This window comes from Alligator sinensis, unplaced genomic scaffold, assembly GCF_000455745.1.
Source record: "Alligator sinensis unplaced genomic scaffold, ASM45574v1 scaffold499_1, whole genome shotgun sequence".
NCBI lineage: Eukaryota > Metazoa > Chordata > Crocodylia > Alligatoridae > Alligator > Alligator sinensis.
In genome coordinates this window covers 2,568,218-2,594,792 of record NW_005841864.1, presented here as the reverse complement: position 1 = coordinate 2,594,792, position 26,575 = coordinate 2,568,218, and the positions used below count along the sequence as shown (strand labels likewise).

The 26,575-nt window shown below is 43.4% G+C and overlaps 2 protein-coding genes and 1 long non-coding RNA gene across 11 annotated transcripts in view; 2 read left to right on the top strand and 1 right to left on the bottom strand.

Annotated features, from left to right (window-relative positions):
• FAM135A (family with sequence similarity 135 member A) overlaps positions 1 to 5,216 on the top strand; it is a 127,811-nt gene extending 122,595 nt beyond the window's left edge. For 3 of the 6 annotated variants that reach the window (XM_025217037.1, XM_025217024.1, XM_025217054.1), the window contains 2 exons: positions 2,873 to 2,986; positions 3,728 to 5,216. In XM_025217037.1, coding sequence (XP_025072822.1) covers positions 2,873 to 2,986; positions 3,728 to 3,933 — 320 coding nt within the window. In that variant the 3' untranslated portion in view covers positions 3,934 to 5,216. The remainder of the gene's footprint in view (positions 1 to 2,872; positions 2,987 to 3,727) is intronic. The other 3 variants (XM_025217017.1, XM_025217033.1, XR_003096494.1) reach the window with 2 other exon arrangements.
• The window catches only part of LOC112552141, an 85,547-nt gene extending 59,334 nt beyond the window's left edge, over positions 1 to 26,213 (bottom strand). For all 3 annotated transcript variants that reach the window (XR_003091653.1, XR_003091656.1, XR_003091654.1), the window contains exons 1-2: positions 26,010 to 26,213; positions 24,681 to 24,811 (exon numbers count right to left, since the gene is read on the bottom strand). This is a non-coding gene — a long non-coding RNA (uncharacterized LOC112552141). The remainder of the gene's footprint in view (positions 1 to 24,680; positions 24,812 to 26,009) is intronic.
• Positions 9,436 to 14,638, top strand: SDHAF4 (succinate dehydrogenase complex assembly factor 4). Of its 2 annotated transcripts, XM_014525346.2 has the most exons (4): positions 9,436 to 9,531; positions 9,562 to 9,587; positions 11,426 to 11,578; positions 14,338 to 14,638. In XM_014525346.2, the coding sequence occupies exons 1-4, from the start codon at positions 9,518 to 9,520 to the stop codon at positions 14,445 to 14,447; spliced, it is 303 nt and encodes a 100-aa protein (XP_014380832.1). In that variant the 5' UTR covers positions 9,436 to 9,517; the 3' UTR covers positions 14,448 to 14,638. The 2 variants fall into 2 exon arrangements, with proteins under 2 accessions (XP_014380832.1, XP_025072845.1); XM_025217060.1 differs by lacking the exons at positions 9,436 to 9,531; positions 9,562 to 9,587 and adding an exon at positions 9,853 to 10,174.
• Positions 26,214 to 26,575: the final 362 nt, after the last annotated feature.

The following is a 26,575-nucleotide window of genomic DNA, read 5'->3' as shown; positions in this document are numbered from 1 at the left end:
ATCTGGGGGAACATTTGTTCACCAGAGCGCCCCAAGGGATGACGAGGTCGAATGGTCACAAACTACTTCAAGATCGTTTCAGGCTGGACATAAGGAAGAATTTCTTTACTGTCCGAGCCCCCAAAGTCTGGAACAGCCTGCCACCGGAGGTGGTTCAAGCACCTTCATTGAACACCTTCAAGATGAAACTGGATTCTTATCTTGCTGGGATCCTATGACCCCAGCTGACTTCCTGCCCTTTGGGCAGGGGGCTGGACTCGATGATCTTCCGAGGTCCCTTCCAGCCCTGATGTCTATGAAATCTGCTCAGGTCCCTTCTGACCCTACCAACTATGAAACTGTTCACATGCCAGACTGTGGCTCTGCCCCAGAGGGGAAGTGGAATGAGGTGTAGCCTGGGTGGCCCTCACTCACCACCCATTGTCCGTTACTTCTTGTGCTGACAGCACCTTACTTCATGGTGGCACAGCTGGCATGAGGGTCCCAGCAGCAGCAACCAGTCTTACCACCCTGCTTCACCCTCCTGCACCAGGTCCAGCCAGGCTGCAGCCCCATGCCCCACTGTGGGCGCATGGAAATCTGGGGGGACATGTTCCCCCATACCCTCCCTGAGGCATTGCCTATGGTGCCTGACTCCTCCTAGGAGTGTGTGCAGCAGCTGGGAGCTGGCCCTCCTGTCAGCCTTTCCCCTCCCCCGCAAAGTAGCTGCCCATGGCTCCGTCCTATTCCCTTGCCAGGCTCTGAAGCCATGCATTTCTGCCCTAGAGTACTGCCTTGGCTGGGCAGCGCCCCCAGCCACCAATCCTGCCCCACTCCCTCCCTCACTGTGTGGGCCACCACCTCAGCCTCTTTTTGCCCCCCCACACCTCTCTTATGCTCCCCCACAGACTTAGCTGCAGGCTGCTGGGGCAGCTGCTCTCCACAACACTGTCTGGCTGTATTACTGGCCACATGCATGTGGTTCCCCCTGTGTCTGATTGGAATGGTTTAGTACCCGCCAAGGTTTTGGGGCTTAAAGACCACTTTATGGAAATGGGAGGCTCCTCCCTAGCTTACTTCTGTGGCCATATGGCTGAGGGCAGGTGAAACTTGGGGGCATCCAGACCCCAAGACTCCAGCCTTGGGTCTGCACGTAGGATGCCTGCCAAAAGATGTTGGAAATGTCTGAAAACCGTGGTGGGGGTGGAGGATGTTTGCTGGTTGTAGGGCCACTTATGGTTCTGGACTGACTCATGGATTTGGACTTCATTTGATTGATTTGACTTGAAACACGAAACATTTCTTTAAAAAAAAAAAAAACAGGAAAAATGTCTTGCATTTGAAAGCTTGTCTAACTTTATCCCAACTATCTAGTTGGTCCAGTAGAAGATATCTAAGAAATCACTGCCTCTCAAAAAAAGATAGCATTTCAGCACCAGACACGTACAGCTTCTGTGGTATCCCTGGCTGGAGAGCTTTAAAATCACTGCAGTGGTTTTGTATGCTCTTCAGCCATTGAGCTAAAGGAGGAGTATAGCAACTTGCAGCTCTGCCCCACTTAAAGCACTGGGAGCCTCAGAGCCCAGGCCTGGGAGTAGGTTTAGGCTGCACATTCTGGCTAGGGGAGAGATGCCTAGATGTGGGGCAAAGGCTTAGCCTTCTGAGGGGAAGGCCATGTACCTGGACCATCCCCCTACCCAGAGGCCTGGATCAAGTCTCCTGGGGTTCTTATAACCAGTTGTGTGATGCCATGTTGGCAGGGATAATACCCACTGGAGACAGGTGGGGTGTTGGCTTGGGGTCAGTACCACCCCATGGGCAGTAGAGCTTGAGAGGGTGCATCCTGAGACGCTGGATGACTATAAATTTGTCACTTTTCCCTCTTTATAACAAATAATATCCTAGCTCTATTTGAAAGTGATGAGGCCACATCTGGAATACTATGTCCAGATTTGGCCCCCCTGCTTCAGACAGGATGTGGATAAATTGGAGAGAGTCCAATGGAGAACAGCGAAAATGGTTAGGGGGTGGATGGAGCACCTGGTTTATGAGGAGAGCCTGAGAGAACTGGGCTTATTTAATCTGGAGAAGAGAAGACTGGAGGGGTGGGGGGTGGGGTTAATAGCAGCCTTCAATTCCCTGAAAGGTGTATCCAAAGAGGATGGAGCTAGACTGTTCTCAGTGGTGGCAGATGACAGAACAAGGAGCATGGTCTCAAGTTGCAGCAAGAGAAATTTAGGTTAGATATTAGGAAAAACTTTCTCACTAGAAAGGTAGTAAAACACTGAAACAGGCTACCCAGAGAGGTTGTGGAGTCTCAATCCTTGAAGGTTTTTAAATGATAGAGTTTGGCCTGGGGTCATAAAGTTGGGACCTGTCCTGCTTTGAGCAGGGTGTTAGACTAGATAACTTCCTGAGGTCCCTTTCAACCCTAATTTTCTGTTTTTTATGATTTCTAGCTAGATAGAATGGCTCAAAGATAATACTTGCCAAAGTGGCATAACTTTAAATGTTCAGAGGGTGCTTAGCACAGTTTAACATCCTGTAATATATGGATGTTCCCAGTTTAAGTGCCTTTGGAATGGTTTAAAGGTAATATGTAACAACACCCTAGCTAACTTTAACATAAAGGGAACCATTACTGTTAGGGCATCCTAAGATACTTTAACGTATTTTAACGTATGGATTTAGGTAGGGGAAGCAATATCTAGACAACTTACGAAGCCTTCAGCTCTCATTAATAGAATTGGTCTTCTGTCTGTTTTTGGGGTTTTTTTAACAAGAACTTGTTATAAAATTGGCACAGGGTTTGCGGTTTTGGTTTTAACGTTTGTTTGGCAACAATTTTAACATTACTATCTACTTATATTTACATTTTTCCCTCTTCCCACAGGTCTTCATTACTTTAAAAATGTAGTGTTAGTAGGATCTCTGCAGGATCGTTATGTTCCTTATCACTCTGCCCGCATTGAAATGTGTAAAACGGCTTTAAAAGATAAACAATCAGGTAAAAAAAAAAGCGACCCAGAAAAGAAACTATGAGCAGGGCTAGCTAGTTGTGTTTCAAAAGTACGTGTGTTTTTACAACAGAGGGTAAGATGAACAGCCAACATATGTGTGTGCATATGTATGTATGAAATATTTTGGTTCTCTAAAAGAAGAGGCTTGTTTTGAGTGCTTACATATACTCTGATGTAGAACTTAACCACAATCCCATTGAAGTAATTTGCCATTGACTTTTGGAGCTGAATGCTGTCTGCAGCAAAACTTCAGCAGGCTTTGCTTAGCAGAGGCCCAGTACCATCCTGGCAATGAAAATAAAGTTACTATTTTCTGTTTAAGATGGATCATTTATTTTTATATCTATTATTGAAATATTTTGAGACATTAGTATTTTAGCACATCTGCCTTGCAAAATAGGCAAAAAGATGCTGGTGTCATCCTGAATTTATAAATGCATTTTCACTATGAAATCTAAACAGTAAAACTGTTTAGAATCTTGCCTTCTAAAAGAAATTTGTAAAAATAAGTCTTCATGTGTTCACCGCTTCTTAGAGAAATAACAGAATGTTTTGGGCCAGATCCTTCTCCACTTACCACATATCCAAGTGGTACTTAGATATCACAAATCCCACTCCACCACTTAGACCTGTGCCACTTACTGCCACTTATGCAGATTTTAGCTCCTAATAAGCACTGCATGATTAAAGGGAGGAGGATGGGAAACATATTTTCTTTTGTTTTTCAGGACCAATTTATGCTGAAATGATCCAGAACCTGCTTCTTCCAGTTCTTCAGAACAAGGAATGTAATTTGGTTCGATACAATGTAATTAATGCGTTGCCCAATACAGCAGATTCTCTAATAGGGAGAGCTGCACACATTGCTGTTCTTGATTCAGAAATATTTTTAGAAAAGTTCTTTCTGGTTGCTGCCCTAAAATATTTCCAGTAGAAGAAAAGCATTGTAAGATACTTGGCTATTACCTCATTAACAAATGAATCAAATAATGTGTGGTATTAAAGTATAGCTGCAGCTGTATTTTAAGAGATATTTATACTTTTTATATGGAAGATAATTTATATCATCCATGTCTAGAGCTTTTTTAACATCAACTTTACTTTCTAGGTGATGTGGCTGTGCAATATTTTTTTATTTTATTCTTTTTACTTTTCTATTACTTTTTCTTAATTTTGGGGTACCTAATTATTTGAGCGGAGATTGAAGCACACTATGTACATTTGGTTGTTTTATTATTGGTTCCTAGACTACAAAAGTCAGTGCAAAGCGATGGCTGCATTTTATGAGACTTTGAATGCCAAAATAAATTGGAATATAAAAATTGTAATAAGGTATTATACATTCAGTTGTAAGGTTTTAGCATTGTAGAAAATTTAACTGGAAAAAACAATTAGCTGCTAAAATATCAGATATTTGAAAACAACTATATCCAAAGGTCTGGGAAAGACCATTATTTCATGAGCAAACTAAGTCATCAGATATCACTACATCTTTAACAGTTTTCTACAAAATCATCATCATCATTACTAAACATGTGGAAATATATTTCTACTGATGTTTTAAAAAACATGTTGGTTTACATATTCGCTTTTATTACTGGAACTTTAGTTTTCAGAAGTAAGCAGCAATTGAGATTTTTGAATGTTTAAATGACAGCTGCCTTCAAATAATTGGAGTTTTGCAAAATTTAATAGAATTGCTCTTACATTGTCAATTCAGTTCTTCAAATAAACCTTTTACACAGACTTCCGTATATGTACCTAATATAAGTAAAGGTTATAAATTTCTGCAATACTTTTCTGAATTTAGATAATTTTTAAATATTGTTAAAATGTTTTATTGACTACAAAGTATTGTAAATATAAATCAATGCATCTTGAAATGGGATAAAATTATAAACTTTACATGTTTAGTGTTAAAGATAAAATGTTTTTGATATACAGGAATGTTAAAGGTCTATTGACTTTTTACTGGTGCTGAAATAGCATTGAGTTCAGTTTCTCCTCCCTCCCCTTTTACCTGTCAACAATAATGCACTAAAGGTGGAAAGGAGGTTATATGTGCGTTCACTAATTGTAATGAACATTTTTTTTTTGAAAAATATAAATTTGTTGTATAACTAATGCATGTTTCTTTTTAGCATTGTGTTATTGCATCTGGTGTTAATAAAATGAACAAATGATTCTGACAGAAGCAATTAAGAAAGTGAAATCTTTTGCTAAGTTTGAGAGTACTGGGAGGGTTCATATATTTTGTAGGATTTAAAAGAGAAATAATTAATTATAATTATTGCATTTAGATGTGCAATATTCATGTGATCTTTAATAAATTAATTTCCCCTGTAGTTTAGTTTTCAAATGAACATCTCAGACTACAGTTGGCAATGTAGCATGTGTTCACTTTTAAATAGTACTGTTTTATTAAGTTTTGTTGTGCAAGTCCTTATGATGCTGATAGGAGACCGAGGTCCTAAAAACATTGCTACTGAAAATGGCTAATTTTATTAGTAATTGAAAAATGCATTTTACACTCATGTTAATATCTTGTAAATATTTGAATTGTGTTCAGAGAGTTTGTCAACAAGAAGCTAAATACTTTGGCCATCAGTAAATCAGTGAGTTTAGGGGACTTTGGGCCATACCCAGTTTGGTTACTTAGCACCTTCACTTAGCAGATGGAACATCTGTATGGCTGCTTAGACACCTTGTCCAATAAGGATGATCTAGTTTGGGCAGATTTGCCCATGAACTGTGTAAAATCAGTCAGGAGTCTGTGGGTAAGGACACACATAACAAATGTCATTGACCGGGAACCAGTTCACAACTATCATGTTCAGAGGTGTGTACAGGAATAGTGCGCTAGCATTCCAGGTAGAATGGTCACCTTTTCGGCATTAGAGTGCTATGGTTCTGATACCAGAGGTGGGAGTGAACACCCAGGCCAACATGCTTCTTTGGGGTGGGGACATGAGTACTTGTACCCACGCTCCGGAGGTCTCATGGGAAGGTGAGCTGTAACTGGGGGCGCTTTCATTTTTCTGTTTTCTAGTCTCCTAAACACGTTTTCAGTTGGTTCAGTAGTCTGCATTTGACCAAACTACAGTGTGCATGCTACATTCTATTAGCCTGGTTGCTTAGGAAGTGAGAGATGTGTTTTAATCTCTTGGAAGTGAGAGATGTGTGTTTTAATTTCCTGAAGCTGTGGATGACGTATAACAGTCTCGCTTATTTGGTGAGTGCTCTTATCACTAAGCTGTTGTGCCTAAGGGCAGAAACCACCACTGTCCTTTATGAGCTGAATGTAGTGCTATTGGTAAATAATGGATTATGTTGGACTTTAGTATGGGGAAGGCAACAATCTGGATTGCACAGATGCTTAGCTAGGAGCTAGGTACTTACATGATGAAACTGGATAGCTTCTAAAGATAGTCTAAGTCTAGGTTCTTATAGAAATTTGCAATTCAAAATGGAGGTGCAGCCTTAAATTTGGCATCTACTGGATTTTTAGCTTGCTGAGTAGGGCCAATTAGATTGCTCTTCAAAATAAAGCTGCCCAAATTCTGCCCAAGTCCCATTTAAGTGCCTGCAAAACTGAATCTGGTCTCTGGTCTAAAAAATAGTTTTGTCTGGTTCACATTGATTGATTTAAAATGTCTTTTAACACATTGAAAGAAACTGCTTAAATGTGTTGGAAAATCTCTTTAGGTATGAACCTTCTGTGGGAAACTAAAAGCCACACTTTCTTTTAGATCTCTTAAATTTAGGGAGAGTTGATGCTGGTTTGTAATTGGATGAGAGCAAACCCAAGATACTAACAGCAACTATAAATTGTTGGTAATTTTATTATAAATGGAACTGTTCCTTTTGAGGTGGCACTGAACCAAGGTCCTAGAATTCTTCTTCATTTGCAGCCTTACAAAGAAATATAAAACTGAGATCTATAACTTTGTCTGATAAAATCTCCAGTTCTTTTTTTTAACTCTTGTGGCAATATTCTCTCCTGTCATTGCACAAACTACCATTGATATGATTAGGAAATCTGCACAAACAGTGAGACTGGTATCTACATGTTTGGGTGAGTTTCTGATTTTGTATCTGAATCCTTTTTTAGAATTAAACTTGGTAATTGATCTGGTATAATAGATTTGGAGAATACACACCCAGTTGCTGAAACCAAAAAGGACGGGGGGGGGGGAAAAACCCCCCCCCAGTTGCTAAAACAAAAAAGGGGGGGGGGGGGGGTGTCTCCACATTTTGTAGTCCCTGGTTTCTACTTGTGAAGGGAGATTTCTCAACATACTCTTATCCCGAAGCATTGTCTTCACACGCTTTTCTCCCTCCTCCCTTTTTGGTAATTGGAGAACAGGGTTTTCAATCAAATCATATCCATGTGCTGCTGCTGGTATCGAGGTCCTAAAGCTTCATAGCATTCTGCAGCAGAAATCACCAATATTTTCAGCAAAAATTATTGAAATTCCATGGCAAAATGTATTTATTCCGTAGCCATGATGTACCCTTCAGTCTGCCCATATACTGCCTTTCCGATGCAAAAAGAAACACACCTGTGGTTTGTAGTTAGAAATACCAAATAGAATTTGATGTATTTTCAGCAATTCTTTCCTCATTCTGTTGCCCAGATGGCCTGCCTAGGAACGCTGCATTCTCTTGTACCAGCAGCCTGGTTAAGAAATCCTGAAATGTGCCAGGCGGGAAGGGGGAGCTTAGAGCCAGCTTTAGAATTCATAAGCGTATGTTCTCTGACAGTGGCTCTAATGATGTTTGCAGGCAACCAGCTCGTATGACCAGCCCACCCATCTGGCTCACTAAGCTGTCTGGCTGGAGAATGGACTCAAGCTTTGGCTTTCCAACCACCTGGTGTTAAGGAACAAAACAGAGAAACTACTACGTACAGCGTAATCTCACTCCCTCAAAGGGAAAGCAATAGAACAGAGCTATCCAACTTCTAAGCAGCTGGGGGCTGCAACAGGGCAAGCCAAGAACCCTCCAGGCCATGTGCCACGCAGATTGTACTCCAACCCCTGCTGCAGCATGCCCATCACCATCTCCAGCAAGGCAGCTGTGTTAGGTGCCTGCAAGCTCACCCTCAGGTCCCCTTGCTCTGTTGGGTGGGGGCAGGCATGGAAGCCAGAGAGAGAGGGAACCCAGGGTGGAAGGGCCTGCAACTTAACTCCTTGTGGACCAGGTGGCCTGCAGGTCACCAGTTGGACAGCCCTGCTATAGAATAAGGGGTAGGGAAATGAAAATAATGCCAGACTGTAGCCACAACAAAATGGGAAATTGCAGAATGATGTGGCTTCTTGGAATCATGCCACATTCTGTAGCTTTGTATTTGTTGGGACCACTGAGTCCTGATTGAGATGAATGGGACAGTTCACAGCACTCAGTATTTTTTGTAGCTTCTCTGCTGAGCCCAAGAGACGGGGGCATCGGATGCATTCGGTTCATGTTGTAAGAGTTCTCTCCACAACCACAAAGGCTAAACGTATATAATTCAGGACAAGGAGCTGATTCAGTGTCCACAGAATACACCTAATCCTGCTTTTCTTGCATAAACTAATTTTAGGTAGGGATTAAAGTGTTTCACTATCCTACTTTATTTCATTCTTAGGGTGTGAAAAGTGAGTGCATTACCAGGAATGGTCAGTAAGTTCTGCAGTCACTTCTAGGTTCTTTTGCTTTTTCCTTTTGCCTGCAATAACAGCGCAGATTTTTTTTAGAAATAAATGGTGCTGAACTACTGCAACCCCAACATACTTTTTAAAAATTAATTTTGCCCCAGTTGGTCAGTTCAAGCTACTATACTAGTCTCCTGTTTGAGGGGGTAACACAGAGTTAGGGAAAACTTGACTTTTCTTCACGGCCATGTTCTTGTATGTGCATATTTCGGTTTGTCTCCCTAAATTCTCCCCAAACTACTTTCTCCTCAGGCACCAGCATTTTTCTTGTGTGTGCACCATGTTCTCCTCTCTACTGTCTTCACCCAGCGCCATATATTGCATTTCCAGTAGGGACCAGGGCTTTCCTTTAGTTTCAGCCTTAAACATCAAAGTAGCTGTGGCTGCACCAAAAAAAAACCTGAAGGGAAAATGCCACACATGGCACAAAGCAGACCGCCAGTTCCACGCAAGCATCGTCAAGCTGTAGGCCTTGCTCGAGGTCGACGAAATACCTCCGCGGAGCTTTGCTCTTCCTACTCAACGTGCCGGCTCAACCCGCAGTTTTTCTTTAGCACCAGCTATTTCACCGTAGTCCGGACCTTACAAATCTCTGAAATGAGATTTTTTGTCGGACGATCCAGTATTCGGGGCTAAGCCCAGCTGCGCTGGAGATACAGTCGGAGCTCTGTATTTTCCCCCCAGCGTTGGCTTCTTTCCTCCCCCCCAGTCTGCAAATATTCGCGCAGGAAAGGCGCGGCTACACCCGAGCGGAGCTGCGCGGGAGCGGAAGCTGCGCCTGCGCATTGCCTCCGCCCCGCCCCGGGCTCGAGTAGCCCCGCCATGGCTCTGCAGCTGCTTCGCCCCTCGGCGGGGGCTCTGCAGCGGCTTCGCCCCGCGGCGGGAGCTGCGCGTAAGCGGCGGGTGTGGGGGAGGGAGCGGGGGAGACCCCAGAGCGCACCTGGGGCTGGGGCTGGGGCTGGGGCTGGGGCTGCTCCTGCGGAGCCCCGAGCAGCGTGGAAGTTGCTTGCGCATGCGCACCCTGAGTGGCGCACGAGCGCGCTTAGGCCAGGGTGACGTGACATAACGCGCCGAGTCTGTGGTGCTGGGGCACTCGGCCTGGCTCGGCTCCGGTGGAGTGCGCGCGCGCGCGCTTCCGGCCCCGCCCTGTGGTGTGTGCCTGGTGCTTCGCGTTTTGCCGGCCTCGGCGCCCGACTTCGGGAAACCGCTTCGTCCCGTTATGTCCCGTCCCGTCCTTTCTTGTCCGGTCCGGTCGGGTCTGGTCCGTGACTTCGGGAAGATACGTCTTCAGACCCCGCAGGCATCCCGCGTCCCTTTCTCCCGGCAGCTCGCGCTGCCAGACTCTTCTCCCCCAAATCACCGTTTAAATGCTCGGAGAGAAAAGCTTTTCCTTCCACGTTGTTCCTGTTATAAGGGGACCCCACATGTCCGCACTCAGGGACGCTTGCAGCATCTGCTTTTTCTTTTTCCCGGCTTCAAGTGGGCTGGAAGGGACCTCATGAGACGGTGTACTTTGGCCCCGGGCCCAAGGCAGGATCCCCCCAGACAAGAGGCTGAGATTGCCCCGGGGTGGAGATGTGGCAGCTTCTCTAGGTTGCTTCCAGGGTTGACCACCCTCACAGTCTGCAAGGTCTTCCTAAACAGCCAATAGGTTCCTATAGGAGGCGAGACCCACAAATCGGCAGGCTGCGCAGAGGAATTTAAGGCTTTCTGGAGGAAGTAAAATGTGTGGATGCATATCAGCAAAATGTATAATGTAGACAAGTGATTCTCAGCTGGGGTTGTAAGAGCCTTTCAGTAGTGATACAGTGTGGGTGCCAGTGTTGCAACTGGTTGACACTGCCCCATGTGCCTCTTGCAGAGCCGGACTGGGGAGCAGGGACGGGGGCAATAGTGTGCAGTCCTTCCTGCATTAGATAATCTGATGAACTTGAAGCAGGCAGGAGTGCTTGTCTCTGTGTGGGAAGAGCATGCATGTTGGATTGGGAAGGGCTGCCGTAGACGGGGTGCTGCTGCCTGCTTCACGTTTGTTAGCCAACCCTAATGCAGGCAGGGGCACGAGCTCTTGCAACAGTCCCTACTGGTCTGGCTCTGCACGAGGTGCATGGGCAGTTCCATTGCAGTGCTGCCAAATAATTACAAACAAACAAACAGTTATGAGGGATGCCCAGGACCTTAAAAAGGTTGAAAACTATTGAAATGTAGAAAAATGAAAACATGGGATATTTATGTGGTTTATAACTTTGAGTTTGAGAACTTGGAATATAGTTAGAATAGAAGTGACCAACCTGTGGTATGGATACCACAGATGGCACCATGAGCAGCCTGTGTGGTGCACATGGTAGATTGGAGAGAGGACAGGCAGCACGGTGGAAGATTGAGCAAGAAGCACAAGGGAGGAAGCAGAAATCAGCAGCAGACTGGGCAGAAGATCAGAGTGGACTTTGGGGATAGTGCAGTGCACTTTAAAGCTTAAATATATCTTTGAAGTTCCTAGTGTTTCTTCCTAAAATGAATATTTCATTTTTTAGTAGGTGCAGATTTTCAAAGCTTTTATAAACATTGAGTGATGCAGATATTTGATATAAAAGTCCTCAGCCTGATGAAGGGTGTTTGTGCCTGAAAGCTTGCTAAGCATTTTTCCAACTATTTGACTTGGTCTGATAAGGTATCAGATTTACCCAAAGAACCTTGTCTGCCTATGCTTTAATTAAATGCTTCATTTAATAGGGTCAACTCTTCTATGCAGTTCTTCAAGGAGGACTAGTTCTAACACTGAAGGAAAGTCTGAGCCTACCAAGCAATTGCTTAAGAAAGCAAAATTACCAGTAGGTCGTCTTGATGAGCCAGAAGAGTCTAATGTAGAAAGGGAACCACTGGAAAGTAAGTCTTACTTTAACAATAAATGAGTATTATGTAAGTGTTATAGGTTGTGCCTGCAATTCCTAAATGACCAGAGAGTTTGGTCTGAATAGGAGCACTCTGAAACAGACGGTGACATATTTGTAGCTGGCATTGAAACTGGTCTTAGTCTGTTTTAGTGCAGTTGTAAATAGGGTTAGTAAAGCAAAAATAAGGGGCTGTAGCTGATTTTACTACACAGCTAGCTTTAGGGCATGCTGTATTTGCACAGTACCCCACTGAATTCAGTGAAGTTCAACATGGAGATGCTTACAGGGCTGAGGCCTTGAAGCATACCACTGCCAAAAGTCAGGGAAAAATATTTCATTTTTTGCCATACCCCATGCTCCCAAATAAGATATATCTTGTTTTGGGAAGGCAGAAGGAAAAAAGATATTTCTAGGAGGAGCAAGGACGGTCTACTCTTCAGCTTGCTTGCCCTCCCTTTATTGCTGAAGCAAAACTGCTGAATTGGCAGCAGTTTTTGGCTACTCAACCAAAAGGTACTTCCAATTTGGCACTGGCTGTGAAAGGGCTCAAACTAACTGCTGTTGAAGACTGCATTGTGCCCCTCTTTCCATATGGAAAAAAGTTGCATTTTAGATTTGAGTGCTAGCTTGGAACAGGCAGCAGCTCGTTCCAGCTTTGGCCTCAGGCTCAGAGCTAAAGGCAGAGCTGAGCCACTACCTGCCCCAGGGTCAGGTCGCTAGTGCAGCAGGGAAGGGGACATGTGGCCAGAAAAGTGTGGCAGAAACTGTGCTGTGGGGGGTAACGAGGGGCCATGCAGGAGACCTGTGGTGTGCAGCTAAGGGGAGGGGACAAGTGGTAGGGAGCAGGCAGCAGAGGGACATCATGGCGGGGAACAAGTGGCAGGGGGGACAGGTGTAGGCACGGGAAGATAAGGGGTGGGGGCAGGCTTTCCCTGCCATAGTAGTATGGGAATGAATTAAGATGATCTTCCAGTAATTAGATTAAATTACTAATTTTCCATATATAGAATCTAATTATTGGAGGTGGGAGGGGGCATTATCTTAACTTTGAAGCCTTTGATTTAGGTAAATATTGATGTTTGAAAATTCATGTAGATGAATTGTGTCTTAAGATGACACGATGTATTCAGTTGGAGTTCAGAGTAAATATTTAATGTTTTGCCTTATCTGTCTATATTTAGATTTTATTCCTCCACCCAGAGCCATAGAATCTGGTAGCTCTATGCATCCAATTATCATCCAGTAGAATTACTGTGGAAATGATCAATTCCAGTAAAAACTAGTCTATAAAACCCCCTATTTCCCTTGCACAGAATTTATAGGGTGAACCGATACCTTGGTTTACATCGTATCGGCACCGATAAAAGGAAAATGGACATTATCAGCAATCGGCCTTTTTGGCTGATATGGATGATAATGTCAATAAATGCTGCATGCATGTGTGCGGCCATGGCATGCATGCAGCCAGGAGTGCAGCTCAGTAGCTTGGAGAAAAGCATTTGGCTGGTAAATCTGTGGGAGAGAAAGGGTGGGGGGGCAGATCAAGGTGTCCATGGTGAGGGAGGGAGTGGGGCTGGGGCAGGAGCAGGCGCTGCACAGCCAGGGCGGGGTGGGGCCCTGGTCAGAGCCAAGCTCATTCGGGGAGTGTGATGGGGGTGTGGCTTCTGCCGCTGTGAGCACACCCAGGGGAGGCATGGGGGGGACATGCTCCCTAGATCTGTGTGTGGGGTGTGGGTGGGCTGCCTGCTGGAAGCCGGGGGCAGCGCCAGGTTCTTCCTGGTGGGGAGGGAGGCAGGGTGGGGCTGTGCTTGGGGTGGGCAGTGGTGGCACTGGAAGAGGAAGCTATTGTGGGGAGGGTTACGGATAATTTTGGGATGGCTGTAGCCCCCCCATCCCAGCGTTGCCACTGCCCGCCCCAAGCGTAGCCCTGGCCTGGCTCTCCCACCAGGAAAAGCCCAACACTGCCTCTGGCCATGAGCAGACAGCCCACTGTGGCCCAACGTATAGATCTGAGGAACATGTGGCCCCCATGCCTACCTCAGGGGTGCACGCAGCAGCAGAAGCCGCCTTCTGCCCCCAGGATGAGCTGTGGCCCTGGCCCAACTCCCTCCCTCACCATGGGGGCCTCGATTTGCCCCTCCATCACCTTCCCTTCCCCACGCCTCTTCCCTCCAGACTTACCAGCCTGATGCTACTCTTTAAGCTGCCAGGCTACATATTGGCAATTGGATCAATATCAGCCTATATGGCTCATTAATAATCGGCCATTGGTATCGACCAAAAAATCTTTATTGGTGCACCCCTACTTGTGTCAAATGTTCATGCTTGGGTGCTTAAAATTAGCATCCTAAACAAAAATAAAAATGAGTTGATTTTTTTTTTAGGGTGGTTATGTACAAGCAGCTGCTATTGAATAAAGTAATTTCTTAAAAATAAGTGGGAGTCATAGCAGTTCTAAATTTTCAAATATCTAGTTGCTACTTTGCTTAGTTGCATAAATAAAGTAGTAGGTTCTTGACTCTAGGAACCTGTGTGTGATGATTATGATTGAGATTTAACCCAAAACTCCCTGAATTCTATTTTTTTTTTTTATTGGTTTGACAAAATGTTAAGCCTAGATTCAACTTTTTTAAAGCAGTTGATCTTTATTTTGTTATGGAATTGGGATGCAAACATCTTACACTGTTAGTCTTTATCATATGTATTTGCCAACTTCATAGGCATTTAATGTACCTTTTCCTATCTTTTTAGAATTTCCTGATGGCATCAATCCTACTACAAAAGAGAGGGGTGGACCCAAGGGCCCTGAACCTACTCGTTATGGAGATTGGGAGAGAAAAGGACGATGTATAGATTTTTAATGTGCAGTGCATCTGTATTGCTAATATAGTATGTTTATTTGTTTCAAGGTATAATAGGTAGAAAAAAATCACCTAGATGTTCCTGATGTTCTTCTAATTTGTTCTTAAATGGCGCTGTTTGTTTCAGGCATATATTTGATGACTACCATGAAGGATATTTTCAGCAAATAAATGTTCAATTGTAAAGTCAATTTTTGGAGCAGTTATTTGCATTATGTACCTCTGATCTTTCATGGTACTTGTACTCTCTAATGTGAGATTGAAAATGAGGGCTGGTAGAATTTTAAGGTATATTTAAAATGCAAATCCTTATATCCGCTCATTACGTTTAACAGTTAAATTGTCCCTTACGTACTGAAAATTCTGTGCATTTCACAAACCTATTCTTGTATTATCAAAATACAACCGCTGCCAGGACAGCACTTAATTGACATATCATGTGGTAGTTCATGAGTGACTAAGAGAGAATTTAATCAAGGGCACCAAAGCAACTCTTCCATCTCTTTTTACAAAGTCCCAGGGCTTTTATTTGTTTTCTCAGTACAAACAGCAATTTGTTTTTTAATTTTATTTTAGTCTGACTTGCATCAAACTGCACGATATTTAGTTTATCTACTCAGAGAGAGGACTGAATTGACCCTTCTGGAATTTGTGTTTAAAGCAGTGGGAATGTTGAACATGAAGTTCAAATCCCCGTACTGTTTCTTTCTGGCTTCTGTAATTGCAGGCATGTACCAGATGTGTTGGATAAATGAAAGTGACTACTTGAAAACTGACTAAATGTGATCTGGGAAAAAACAGCACTCAAACACCTGCAGTGTTGTTATGTCATCTAGTTCCGGGGTGTTGAGTTTATTTGGCTCTGCAGGCCAAATGTGTAGAGCAGGGCCAGTTTGTTTGCTGGATCAGACTGGCTGTGTGTGCTGGATCTGGTGTGTGGGGCTCGCCCCCGTGGATGTTGCATGCAGCGTGTGTGCCAGATCAGCCCTTCACCAGGGCTGAATGCAGCATGCATGCCAGATGATAGGGCTCTGCAGGCCGGATCTTTGACATCTTGGATTTAACTTCTATATGACAGCCCACTACATTTCACTGAATTGAACCAAGTATTTGAATTGTATCTCTAAGGAAGGTAACCAGCTTTCAAGGGATCATCAACCAGCAACATGAAGGAATGGAGAATCTACCACTTCTTTAGTCATTCTTCTTTTGTATGACTATGAAAGGGGAGGCAGAAGCCCCCCCAACGTGGCCCAGACCCTCACCTGACACGCCCCAGTACTTACCCTAGGGGCTGTGGCAAGCGGCAGCAAGAAGGAGATGCCGATGCAGGCTCAACAGTTCCGCAGCTGCCTGAGCCTGTGTATCTGCGAACACGGGGCGTGGCTCCCGAGCAGTGCAGGCTGCTCAAAAGGCAGCTGGGCATCCAGCTGAACCGGCGCTGAGGAGTGAGGAGCAGAACGCCAGCTGGGAGATGCTGGCTGTGGAACTGGTAGGCTCCAACTCCAGCTGCCCCAAGAAGGAGCAGGGCACCTGCTGGAGGACCCAGACGGGTGAGGCAGAGGGCAGCCTTGGGGGGCCAACAGGTGCAAGGGAGCCCCACTGAGGGGCAGCAGCCTCAAGGGACACCACCGGGGAGCAGAGGGGCTCTGACCAGGAGCTCAGACACTGTGGCTAGGGACAGCTCCTCAAGCCCGCAGGCATCTCCAAACAGCCCTGCAGCGGGCAGAGCACGGGGGTTCACAAGCCCCCGGAAGGGGGAAGTAGATAATGCCAGCTGGAGGGACCAGGACAGCTGGACCACAGGTCAGCTGGGCCCCAGAGAGGCAATGCCAGAAGAGCTGGTAGAGGCTGGGCACAGGGCAGTTGCCTGTACCCATGCCTACTAAGATAAAGGGGACAGACAAGTCTCCCCAAGGGACCGAGGGCCCAGAGAAAGAGAATTTCAGGGGTCGCCAGCAGAAGCCAGTCATTTTCAGTTGAGTTACAGTTTGGCCCCAGATGGGGCAGATTTAATTTCTCAGGAGAGGGGAAGCCCACCTGAAGACGAGGGACGGACCCCTGAAGATTGACGGCCAGGAAGACCCGACCTTTTCAAGGTGGGCAGTGTAGGAAGACCTGCAGGGAGCAGCATCTACCCAAGCTGAGGACGTGGTAAGGGTGGGGTAAAGGGGAGGTTTGGAGCCCCATGAAGACACCTCAGAGCCGAGACCCCTTCAGGTCACTGAAAGGGAACTGCCTCCCCAACAACAACATCAAAGACGTGGCAGGTGAGAAGGGGCAGCGCCTGAACCATCTAGGTGGCACCAAAACCAGATCATCCTGACGTCACTGGTGGGCAAGGCACCAACAAAGGGGGGGCCAAAACCTTACAATACCTTCCAGTGACAATGACAAAAATGGTGTCCATATCTTTGTCTTTGTGTTCTTGAGTGTTTTTGTCGATTTGGAAGTTCTTAGCTGTCAGACACCATTATCAGGGATCACTATGTGGAAGTGGCTCTTGTCGATCCATCCTTAGTCATTTATTTCAATGGTTGATCATTCTAACTTAAAAATGTACCTACCAGGGTGGATAAAAATCAATGATTTATTAAAAAAAAATAAAAACGGATTTTTTATTTAACTCAGTTTCTTTTTATTTAATTGTATTTTTTATTTTTTTTGGTAAGGTGCTTTTTAAAAAAAAAACCTATATAAAGATAGTTTTAATTTAAGATGTGTTAAAGCTCAAATATGTTATCATGGAATAGGAATTATATCTTCTAATTATGTACAATTTGAGACTATATATTCATGTAACAATTTTAGAAAAGTTTTATAAATAGGTCACAGCAGGCCATGGACTATATTAGGGACCCGATCTATGGGGTTCCCAGCCCCTCTACCCATATGGGACTTAGTGCTCAGTCTAGGAAGATCCCATTAAGCATCTCCGTGATGCCTATTTTCAGCTCTCAAACTGTGGATTTGTGTCTCCAAAGATAACATTCTTGTTAACAGCAGTATATGGAGATGAGAGCGAACAGACCTGATTACCTACCCATCAGCCATATTGTGTCTCTGCAAGTTTGTATAAACAGAATCAAGCCCCTACCTCTCTCTAAAAGTGCAGAGTTTTAAGAAGTTAAATGAATAGAGGATATCAAACAAGAATGCACTTCTTGTAGAAAACAGTGACTAAAATAAGGCTTCCTAGCCAGTGATTTAAATTGTGATTTCAATTGATTTGATTTACCTACTTTCTAATTTGAATTGGTTTGGCTTCAGCTTCTAGGCTTTATTTCTTATTATGTTGGGGTTTTTTTGCTTAATCACTTAATTGATTAATACCTGCCATTTTCTTCCTGTTAAGAACACATTATAATTTTGTACTTCTGAATCTTCTTTTTGATCAACTAAATAAATTAGGGTTTTCCAGTTCTCACTATGTGGCATTTTCTTTTGTGTACACCCGAGGTTCATATCCAGTGTTCATAAGCATTAGCTATTTATGCCATGACATCCTAATGATTTTAAACCTGAAAATATTAAGCTATATAATTGTTTAAATAAGTATATTTAGTCACAGGCGACCAAGGATTTTGAAAAGTAGGATGCAGATAGTGTGATGCATCATCCTATATAACACAAAACATTTTTCCAGGTAAGAAAACTAGAAGGTTTACTAATATGCTAGGAGCCTAGAGTTTAAGATTGAAGCAAAAAGAAATCACACTTTATTCAGATGAGTTAAAATCAGTCTGCAAGGCTGTGAAATAGGGAGCTACATTACAGGAGCAACTAACAGACGGCAGAATTGCAGAAGAAAGGCTATCTTGATTATTGGACCATTACAAAGGAGAGTGGGTTAACACTTAACCTGATTTCTTCCCAACTCTTCATTTCACAGACTTTAACAAGCTATGAAGAGGGAGCCATTGACTCCCTCACTACTGCCTGAATAGAAATGCTTCTACTGTGAGAGAGTTGTTTCAAACATGGGATAGAGCAGGCATCAAAGGCAGGGGTGGGGGAGGGGGCAGCAGGGGTGCAATCACCTCTACACCCCTACTGGGTCAGCCCCTGTATGTAGTTATAGCGTATCTTGATAGTGTGGAAAAAGTTGTAATGGTTGTTTTAACCAATGAAAATGCAGCTTTCTTTAAACTGAAGTACAAATAGAAAAGTTTATTTAAAATCAATGCTCCAAGTTAAGGCTTCCACTTGGTGACTAAACTTATTATTTGAAGTACTGCACCCTGTTATAAACCCCTGTGACATTTAGTATTCCTAATCTGTTGAGTCACAAGAAAACCTATGTGTTTTTAACCTGAAAACTTTTACTACCTTTCTGAACCAGCCCTGCCCACCACTTGTGGCGTATGCACCAGATGGGCCCCACTCACTGAATGTGGCATGCAGGGCTGGATCCAGTGCAAGCTGGATACAGCACATGGAGTTGGTCCAGGATGTGTCATAAAGGCAGGGCTGGCATGCCACATTAGGTATGTGGGGCAGCACCATGGTCTGGATCATGGGACTCCAGCATTTTCTCAGGGGAAAAAAAAGGCAGGCTGACTTTCTTGTGAGAAGTTGAGGTAAGGCACAGTGTGTTCCTAACTTCTCAACGTTTTCCTATAACATGCTTAACCAGACATTACTTAACACAGGAAATATCATGCCTTTAGCATTCTCTTTTTTTAAGTTATTTTTATTGAGAAACTCATACTGTACGTATGTGGCATAAAAGAGCAGAACTTTTGAGTCAGATTCTTCCACAATAGTGGAGAACAGGGTGATGGGAATTAGGATAGAACAGTGGTTTTCAACCTGTGGTTTGTGGACCCCTGGGGGTCTGCAGACTATGTCTAAGGGGTCCTCAAAAGAGGATCCCTTAGACATAGGGGTGACTAAAGGATGACTATGATCAATCAAAAGTGAATACCCATACTTACAATTCAGAGGGGTCTATAACTCCATTTGAAATTTCCAAAGAGGTCTCCACCTCTGTTTGAAATTTTTTAGGAATCTACAAATGAAAAAAGGTTGAAAGCCTTATCCTAAAAATTATCTCATGGGTGATAGTTCAGTGGCAGGGTTGTTGGCCTACCAAGTCTAGGGCCCTGGGTTTGAGACCTCTCTATAATGGATGTTATGGGGGTTGGGCCAGATGATCCTTCATGTCAGTTCTGATTCCATGATTTGTTGAGCTTGTTTGAAAGAGTCATAAATAAGCCTTCGAAGTCTATAGTAATGTTTCTGTATATCAATTATGAGAAACATGTTTTGTTATTAGTTGCATGTTTTTAGCACCATTTGTAACATTGCTTTATTTGAATTTTTTTTTATATAGGTACTCCTGGTACATTTACTGTACTTTGAATATTGGAAGAGAGCCTTCAAAATGGACTCTGGATTTAATTTGAAGCCAGACCAGATAATGGAGCATAGAGTTCTATGCTGTTATGATTTCTACCAGTCTGAGCTTTTACAAGGCATGTGGCTTCATCTCTTGATAAGAGTTGTAATAATATCGTATGAAAACTCTTATGAAAGCACTGTAAAGCCCATCTATACCTACTAGAAAGTAACCCAATCATTTGACAAATCTCAGAAAAGAAAGGGAAGTGTTTTCTGTTATCATGGCCAGTTAGGTTTTTAGTATAACAAGGGATGCCAAAATAGTGATGTTGAGGACCAATTTAATCTGAAGGCATAAAATATAGGTGATGGTAGTGTATTGTAACTGAAGGTTTTTCTTTATGTAGAGCTTGGTGTCATCTGTGTGCTACTAATACTTCAGCCTCTCCTGACTCACGTTTTTCCTCCAACTGTTTCTTATAGGTTTGAACAACACAGAGGAGAGGATTGATCCTTTTTGCAGGTGGGGAAGAAGTTTCTCATAATCATCTAAGTATTTGATTTGAGGGGAGCTAAAATAGAAACAGATGTTTCAAGGGTAGATCTTCACTGAATTTTTAATTCAAGTTGCTCCACTCAAGGTAACTTCATTATAGTAATGCAGCTCGTTATAGTACTCCAATAAAGCTCATTTACCCTTTAAAGTGTGTCTCCTCTCAATCAAGCTAACTAGGAAGTCAGTTATTGACCATAGTCTTTACTCTCAGGTATCTGCCAGAAAAGTGTCTGGAAAAAGGAGATCCTTCTCTACATGGCTTTCACAAATTTCACAAAGGCTTTTAATTTGGTAAACAGAAATGGCTTTTTCTAATTGCTGGAAAAAATAATTTCCCTGCTCCCCTCTTATCTAGTTCAATCTCCCTGATGATATAAAAGCTAGTGTATGGTATGAAAAAGGTTGGCCTGACAGTGACATTTGTAATGTTAAATAGGGTTTGTGGTTTTTATGGCACCAGTACTGTTAGGTATAGACTACTGCAGGGGCAGGCAATTATTTCGGTTGGAGGGCTGCTTAGTGAGTTTTGGTGAGCGATTGAGGACCACATGGGTAGCCCTGCCCCTTGATAGTTGCCCTGCCCTCTGCTTACCATATTGGGACCAGAAGTCCTGCCCCACTACCCCTGACCTTTGCCACTGGAAGTCCCTCCCCTTGCCCCCCACTCTCTCCCACCTACCAAATACTGCTTTGGGAGGGAGGGTTGCCATCTTAGAACCAGAAAAAAAAACCAAATTGTACACTAGAAGTCAAACACCTACTATAACATATTTTAATTTTATTACAGAAAATATTTGTAAACATCTGTAAATATCTGTAAACATTTCTGTAATGAGCATATATATAAATATATTTATATATTTCACTTATTATATATTATACTTATTATAGATATATATATAATATATATATTAAGTTATATAAGAGCTGAAAGATATTTCCTTATAAATTACATTTATCAAATCTTCATGCAATATGAAATTGTTTCATGAAATGCCAGCCTCCCACACAATGTTCCTGGCTCTCTTTCCAAGCAGACCTTCCCTAGCAAACTCCTCTGTATCTGGCCTGTTTGCTGTTCCTTGATCCTGAAGGGATCCCATTTCCTGCAAACCTTTCCTCTTACAGTGAAGTAATGTGAAAGAGAGTTTCCAAGCAACGTGTGTGTGTGTGTACAGACGCTTGTATGTATATACACACACACAAATATACATGCACATGCATATACACATACATATAATTATTGTAAGCTAATCTTAAAGATCTGCCACTGGAATGAGGCTGGATGCAATAGATGGAACAAAGCAGCACCACTTTGTGTCAGAGTGGGAGCACAGCACCCTGAAGGGAGCTCTCCTTCAGGTTTTGTGGACTCTATCCCCAACCCCAAACCACATGCTGTCGCTGCATCCCATCAGCTATTGCCTGCCTGTAACGACAGCTTGCCTCATAGGCCATTAGGGCTGCATGGCCCAGGGTAGTCTGAGGCATCAGCTGGGACAGGGAATGGGTGGTGTGGCCAGAAAGTAGCTGTTGGGCCAGGACAGGGAAGAAGTACCGGATGTGGGTTTGTGCCCAGATAGGGGAAGCAGGACTGGCAGAGCCAAGGTTGGGGGGTGGCCTGGGGTGGGGGCAGCTTGATGCAGGGTGCAATCAGGGGTACTGGGCTTATGGGTGAGTAGGGGCCCCTGGCATGAGAAAGCACAGTGTACAACCATTGCTGCAGTCTAGTAAGACTTTTTAGAAGTTGGTATTAAATTCCTAAATTTGAAGGGCTTGGCAGAAGGGTTATATTGACATTATGTTAAACATTTCCCAGTAAAAACTTATGTCCATAAAAAGTTTGTGGAATGTCAGTAAAAAAAAATTAAAAAATCTTTGGTGGCAGTGCAAAAGGCCAGATGGTTAGGGCACTTGCCCAAGGAATGGGAGACTCAGATTCTAGGCTCACCTCAGCCAGAAGGGTTTTAAACCTGCATCTCTATCTTCCCAGCAATGTTCTAACCATCAGGCAGGGTTGCAGTTGTCCTCTCTTTTTGTTCCTGCTAGCCCATTTGGCAGCCAAGATGAGAAGATGCATGGGACTTAAAGGAGAGCAAGCCAGAAGGAACTTTGCCTGAGAACTACTCTAGAAGGGAGAGGGCCCTGTGTTATGCTCCTATTTTATCTAATGATTATTTTATCTAATGATTATTAGATATTACATTTAGAAGTACCACTGGGGGCAGAAGCCAGCACCCAGGGCTCCTTCCTTCCATGGGATTGCCCAGGCAAAAGAGGATGTGACAATATTAATAAAATAAGTCCTCCCTTCGAATATAATCTAATATACACAAAAATCATTTAAACTGGTGATATTTCATATATTAGCAATCATTAACCTGAAAAACATACAAATATAATAATACTTGGCACTTGAGTCAAACAACTACATAGACATGAATTAATTAATCCTCACTGCCTATGACATTTTTGCCTTTTGGGATGAGTTAACCCCTAAAGCAGTGCTTCCCAAACTTCTGCATTATGACCCAATTTATGGCCCTATATCCTCAGCATGGCCCCTCACTCCCAACCCACAGCCCCCAACCCCTGCAACCCCATCCACTAATGTTGCAACACCATTTGGGGTTGTGACCCACAGTTAGGAAGCTGCTGCCCTAAAGTGTCACCCTGTCCTGTATTTTGTGTGATTTCAGACTAATGTGGCTAAATGCTGCTTTAAATACTCTTTTAAGAACATGTTCACAGATGGGGATACTGGGCATGTCTACACGTGCGCCTACGGTGCCGCTGTTACCATGCCTTCATTTAGTACTTTCTTTTGGAAGTACTAAATGACAGTGCAGTAGCAGCCTGTACTATGCCATGCCAGTGGCACATGGGTATTTTTAGCTGCTACGTCGCTGTATCAACATGCTATCCTGAGGGAATGCATTGTTATGGCAATGTAGCAGCAGCATTATGATTTTTGCCCGTGGACACTATGTCAGTGTAGTGCATTGCTATGGCGATGTAGCATCACATAAATGTACCCACTGAGTCACAGAGTAAGTGTTTGCCTAAGGCCATAAACTAAGTCAATGTCAGAGCTAGGATTAAACATCAGTTATCCTGCCCTATGCAACTGCTAGCATGTTGCTGGTTTTTTGTCTATTACACTGTATGTTAAATGAATTAATTTAACTCCAGGTAAAGCATTCAAACATGTCCCTTGGTGCTAAGCTGGTTGTCTTCTTCTCCTGAGTTGAGCATACATATCAACAGTCTCACTAAAATATTTGGTTTAAATTCCTGTAGTAAAAGAGAAAAAATGCTTTATTTTCTATGATATGTATGGCAGTGCATTGGTTGTGTCTGCCACTTTAAGACCATCAGGCAGCCTGTGGAGAAGCTGGAAGGTGGGTTCAAGCTCAATAAGGTAGTCACGTAACTGCAGGGGGCTCTCTGATTAGAGGAGGGCTGGGCAGGGAGAGTATAAACCCGGACCCTGGGAGCAGGGCTGGCAGCTACATCTGGGGAGCTGGAGGAGTAACATCACATGGCTTAAGGTGTTACCGTTCCTGTTACACCTGGAGGTCAGGGTAGGAACTATGGGGATGGAGGATTCCTTTTAGTCCTGGGTAAGACCTGAAACTGCACCTTGGTGGGGTTAGATGGTGTGATGGGGCTGCCTGTGGCAGGGCAGTCTCCAGGAAATGCCACATGTGGGCCACTCCAGGGTGTTCCTAAGCTGGTGACCTTTTGGTAGGGTAACCATATGTCCTGGATTGACCAGGACAGTACTAGATTTCGGAGGCTGGTCCTGGCCCTAGTCTTGCCTACCAATGTAACTTAAAATGAGCATTCTGGGTCTGGGGCAGTGCAGAGGCAAAGCCAGCCGGGGGCATGGAGGCAGAGCGGCAGGAGCTGTGAAATAGGAATCTCTATAACACTAATTATTACTTCACAGGTGATTGTTAACACCTGTGATGCAAATGACACTGGGTCATTAACAGGCCATTGACTGCCTGCAGTAGGGAGATGGAGGGGGGAGGGGGGGCAGGCAGGCAGGCAGCTTCCCCCATTTCACGTCCCATATAGTCACCCTGTCTTTTGGCTATGTCAAACAAAGATCTGATTTTAACACAGTAGATCACTTGTGTCTTATTCAAGTTATGAACATCTCTCACTTTTTACATTTCTTCAGCACAAACATCTCTTCATGTAACTAGAATAAAATCTGTTTTATCTTTCAGAAAATACTGTCAATGATACTTTTGCTATTAGGATTCTTGCATCTATTTTAAAGCTGTCTTTACCACTGAATGTTTTCTCTCGGTTTTCACTCTTACCTTAAGCATTGAAGTCCCATTTCCTAGTAATTTAAAGACATCTTCAAGTTCTTTCACTTTTCTATCTGGATAAACTTGGATTGTCAACACCATCTCTCATTGATTATTTTTCAATAGCACTTATATTGAAACTGTTGAATAAAAATAGTTGCATTTATGTGTGTTATTAATCTTTGACATACAAAAAAGGAAAAGAAAACTGCAGGATATTTAATAGCAAACATTCACTCAACAATAAAGCTCTCTTTAATTTAAAATTTGAAAAATCACACATACCTCAGTTGATACTTAAAAATCTTCCCCATTTTAGGCCTATTCTTTTTAATCATTTTATTTTTCCAATGTTTTCTTTTTCTCTTTTTGAATTTTTCAGTAATAGAAAAGCAAACCCTTTCCATTTTATACTAAAATTAGCTCTCTCTTAGTCTTGCCCATGGTCAAAGCATTTTGTATATAGGATCATAAGAACATATGACCCCAGCTGACTTCCTGCCCTTTGGGTGGGGGGCTGGACTCGATGATCTTCCAAGGTCCCTTCCAGCCCTGATGTCTATGAAATCTATGAAATAAGAAGTGACATACTGGATCAGACCAAAGATCCATCTAGCCTAGTAGTCTGTCTCCAATTGTTTTAGGAGTGGATACTTTAGAAGAGCATATAAACAGGGTATATCTGGAGTGATCTGTCTCTGTCATAGCTTGGTTGGCATCCACCATTTTTTAGACATGCCAGAGGATACATCCCTGACTCTTCTTTTCAATACCGATTAATGGATTTATCACCTATGAATTTGTTTAGCCCTTTGTTTAGCTACACTGTTTGTCTCTACAACCTCCTGTGGTAATGAGTTCCACAAGTTAACATGCTGCATAAAAAGTACTTTCTCATATTAGTTTGTCTTCTGCTAATTTCAGTACGCTAGCACTTGATGAATAACAGTTCTCTATTCACTTTCTCCATGCCCTTCATGATTTTATAGGGGAGCTTTATATGAGGTTATCATATCCTGCCTTAGCCTTTTCCTTTCTAAAATGAAGAGCCCTACCCTTTTTTAGTCTCTCCTGGTATGGCAGCTGCTCCATATCCCTGATCATCTTGATTGCCTATTTCCACATGTTTTCTAATTCTACTTCATCTTTTTTAAGACGTTGAGACCAGAACTGCACACAGTATTCAAGATGTGGGCACACTGTGGAGTTGTGTGTCACTGCCGTGCACTGCAGCGAGGGGTCCGGGGCCTTAGGGGCCCAGCAGGTGGGTACTTGTGACACTTGGAGTGGAATTAGGCACGGACGCTTATCTGTTGCAAAGCAAGATTGTTTACTTACGCCGTCAAGGTGGTGAATGACGGAGGTCAGAGATACTTAGTTAGTTACAGCTTAGAGTTCATTAGGTCGGTCTGCAGATGTATATACGGGCCGGTGGTCGGCAGGTTACGTCTTATCGAGCATGCAGGTGAAGGGTACGTCTGGGAGGTCGTGACGGGAAGGCGTTGACAATTGATCAGATTGTCAAGTTACTCTTTTAGTTGTGTTCAGAGTTCTCCGACTTTGCGGAAGTGCAAGCGGGTTTTGTTTGTGTAATAACCAATTGTTTCACACCACGTCATAAATTTAATTAGAATCGCCAATTATATAGCGGTCTCTGCTAGGGTTTTATTGCAGGGCTACTCCCTGTTTACTTTGACCAATTATAATGATTTATGTAAAGCACAGAAGGCTAAAGTTTCATTTCTTGTTAGTGACGCAGCCATAAATCTCTTTCGTTGGCATGCACAGCAAAAAAGGCTGTTACCGGCAAGGGCTTTCTTTTTAACCCTTGGTTGACTTCAGTGCGGAGTGAGAATGCTTTGAATGGTATCTCTTGCTAGTGGCATGGGCACTGCTTAATTGGG

Bases quoted from the DNA above. Each gene is read 5' to 3' on its own strand.
- SDHAF4 (XM_025217060.1), top strand. From the start codon at position 10,063: ATGCTCGGAGAGAAAAGCTTTTCCTTCCACGTTGTTCCTGTTATAAGG. The intron at 10,175-11,425 runs GTGGGCTGGAAG...TTCATTTAATAG, and splicing joins TTTCTTTTTCCCGGCTTCAA to GGTCAACTCTTCTATGCAGT. The intron at 11,579-14,337 runs GTAAGTCTTACT...CTATCTTTTTAG, and splicing joins AGAAAGGGAACCACTGGAAA to AATTTCCTGATGGCATCAAT.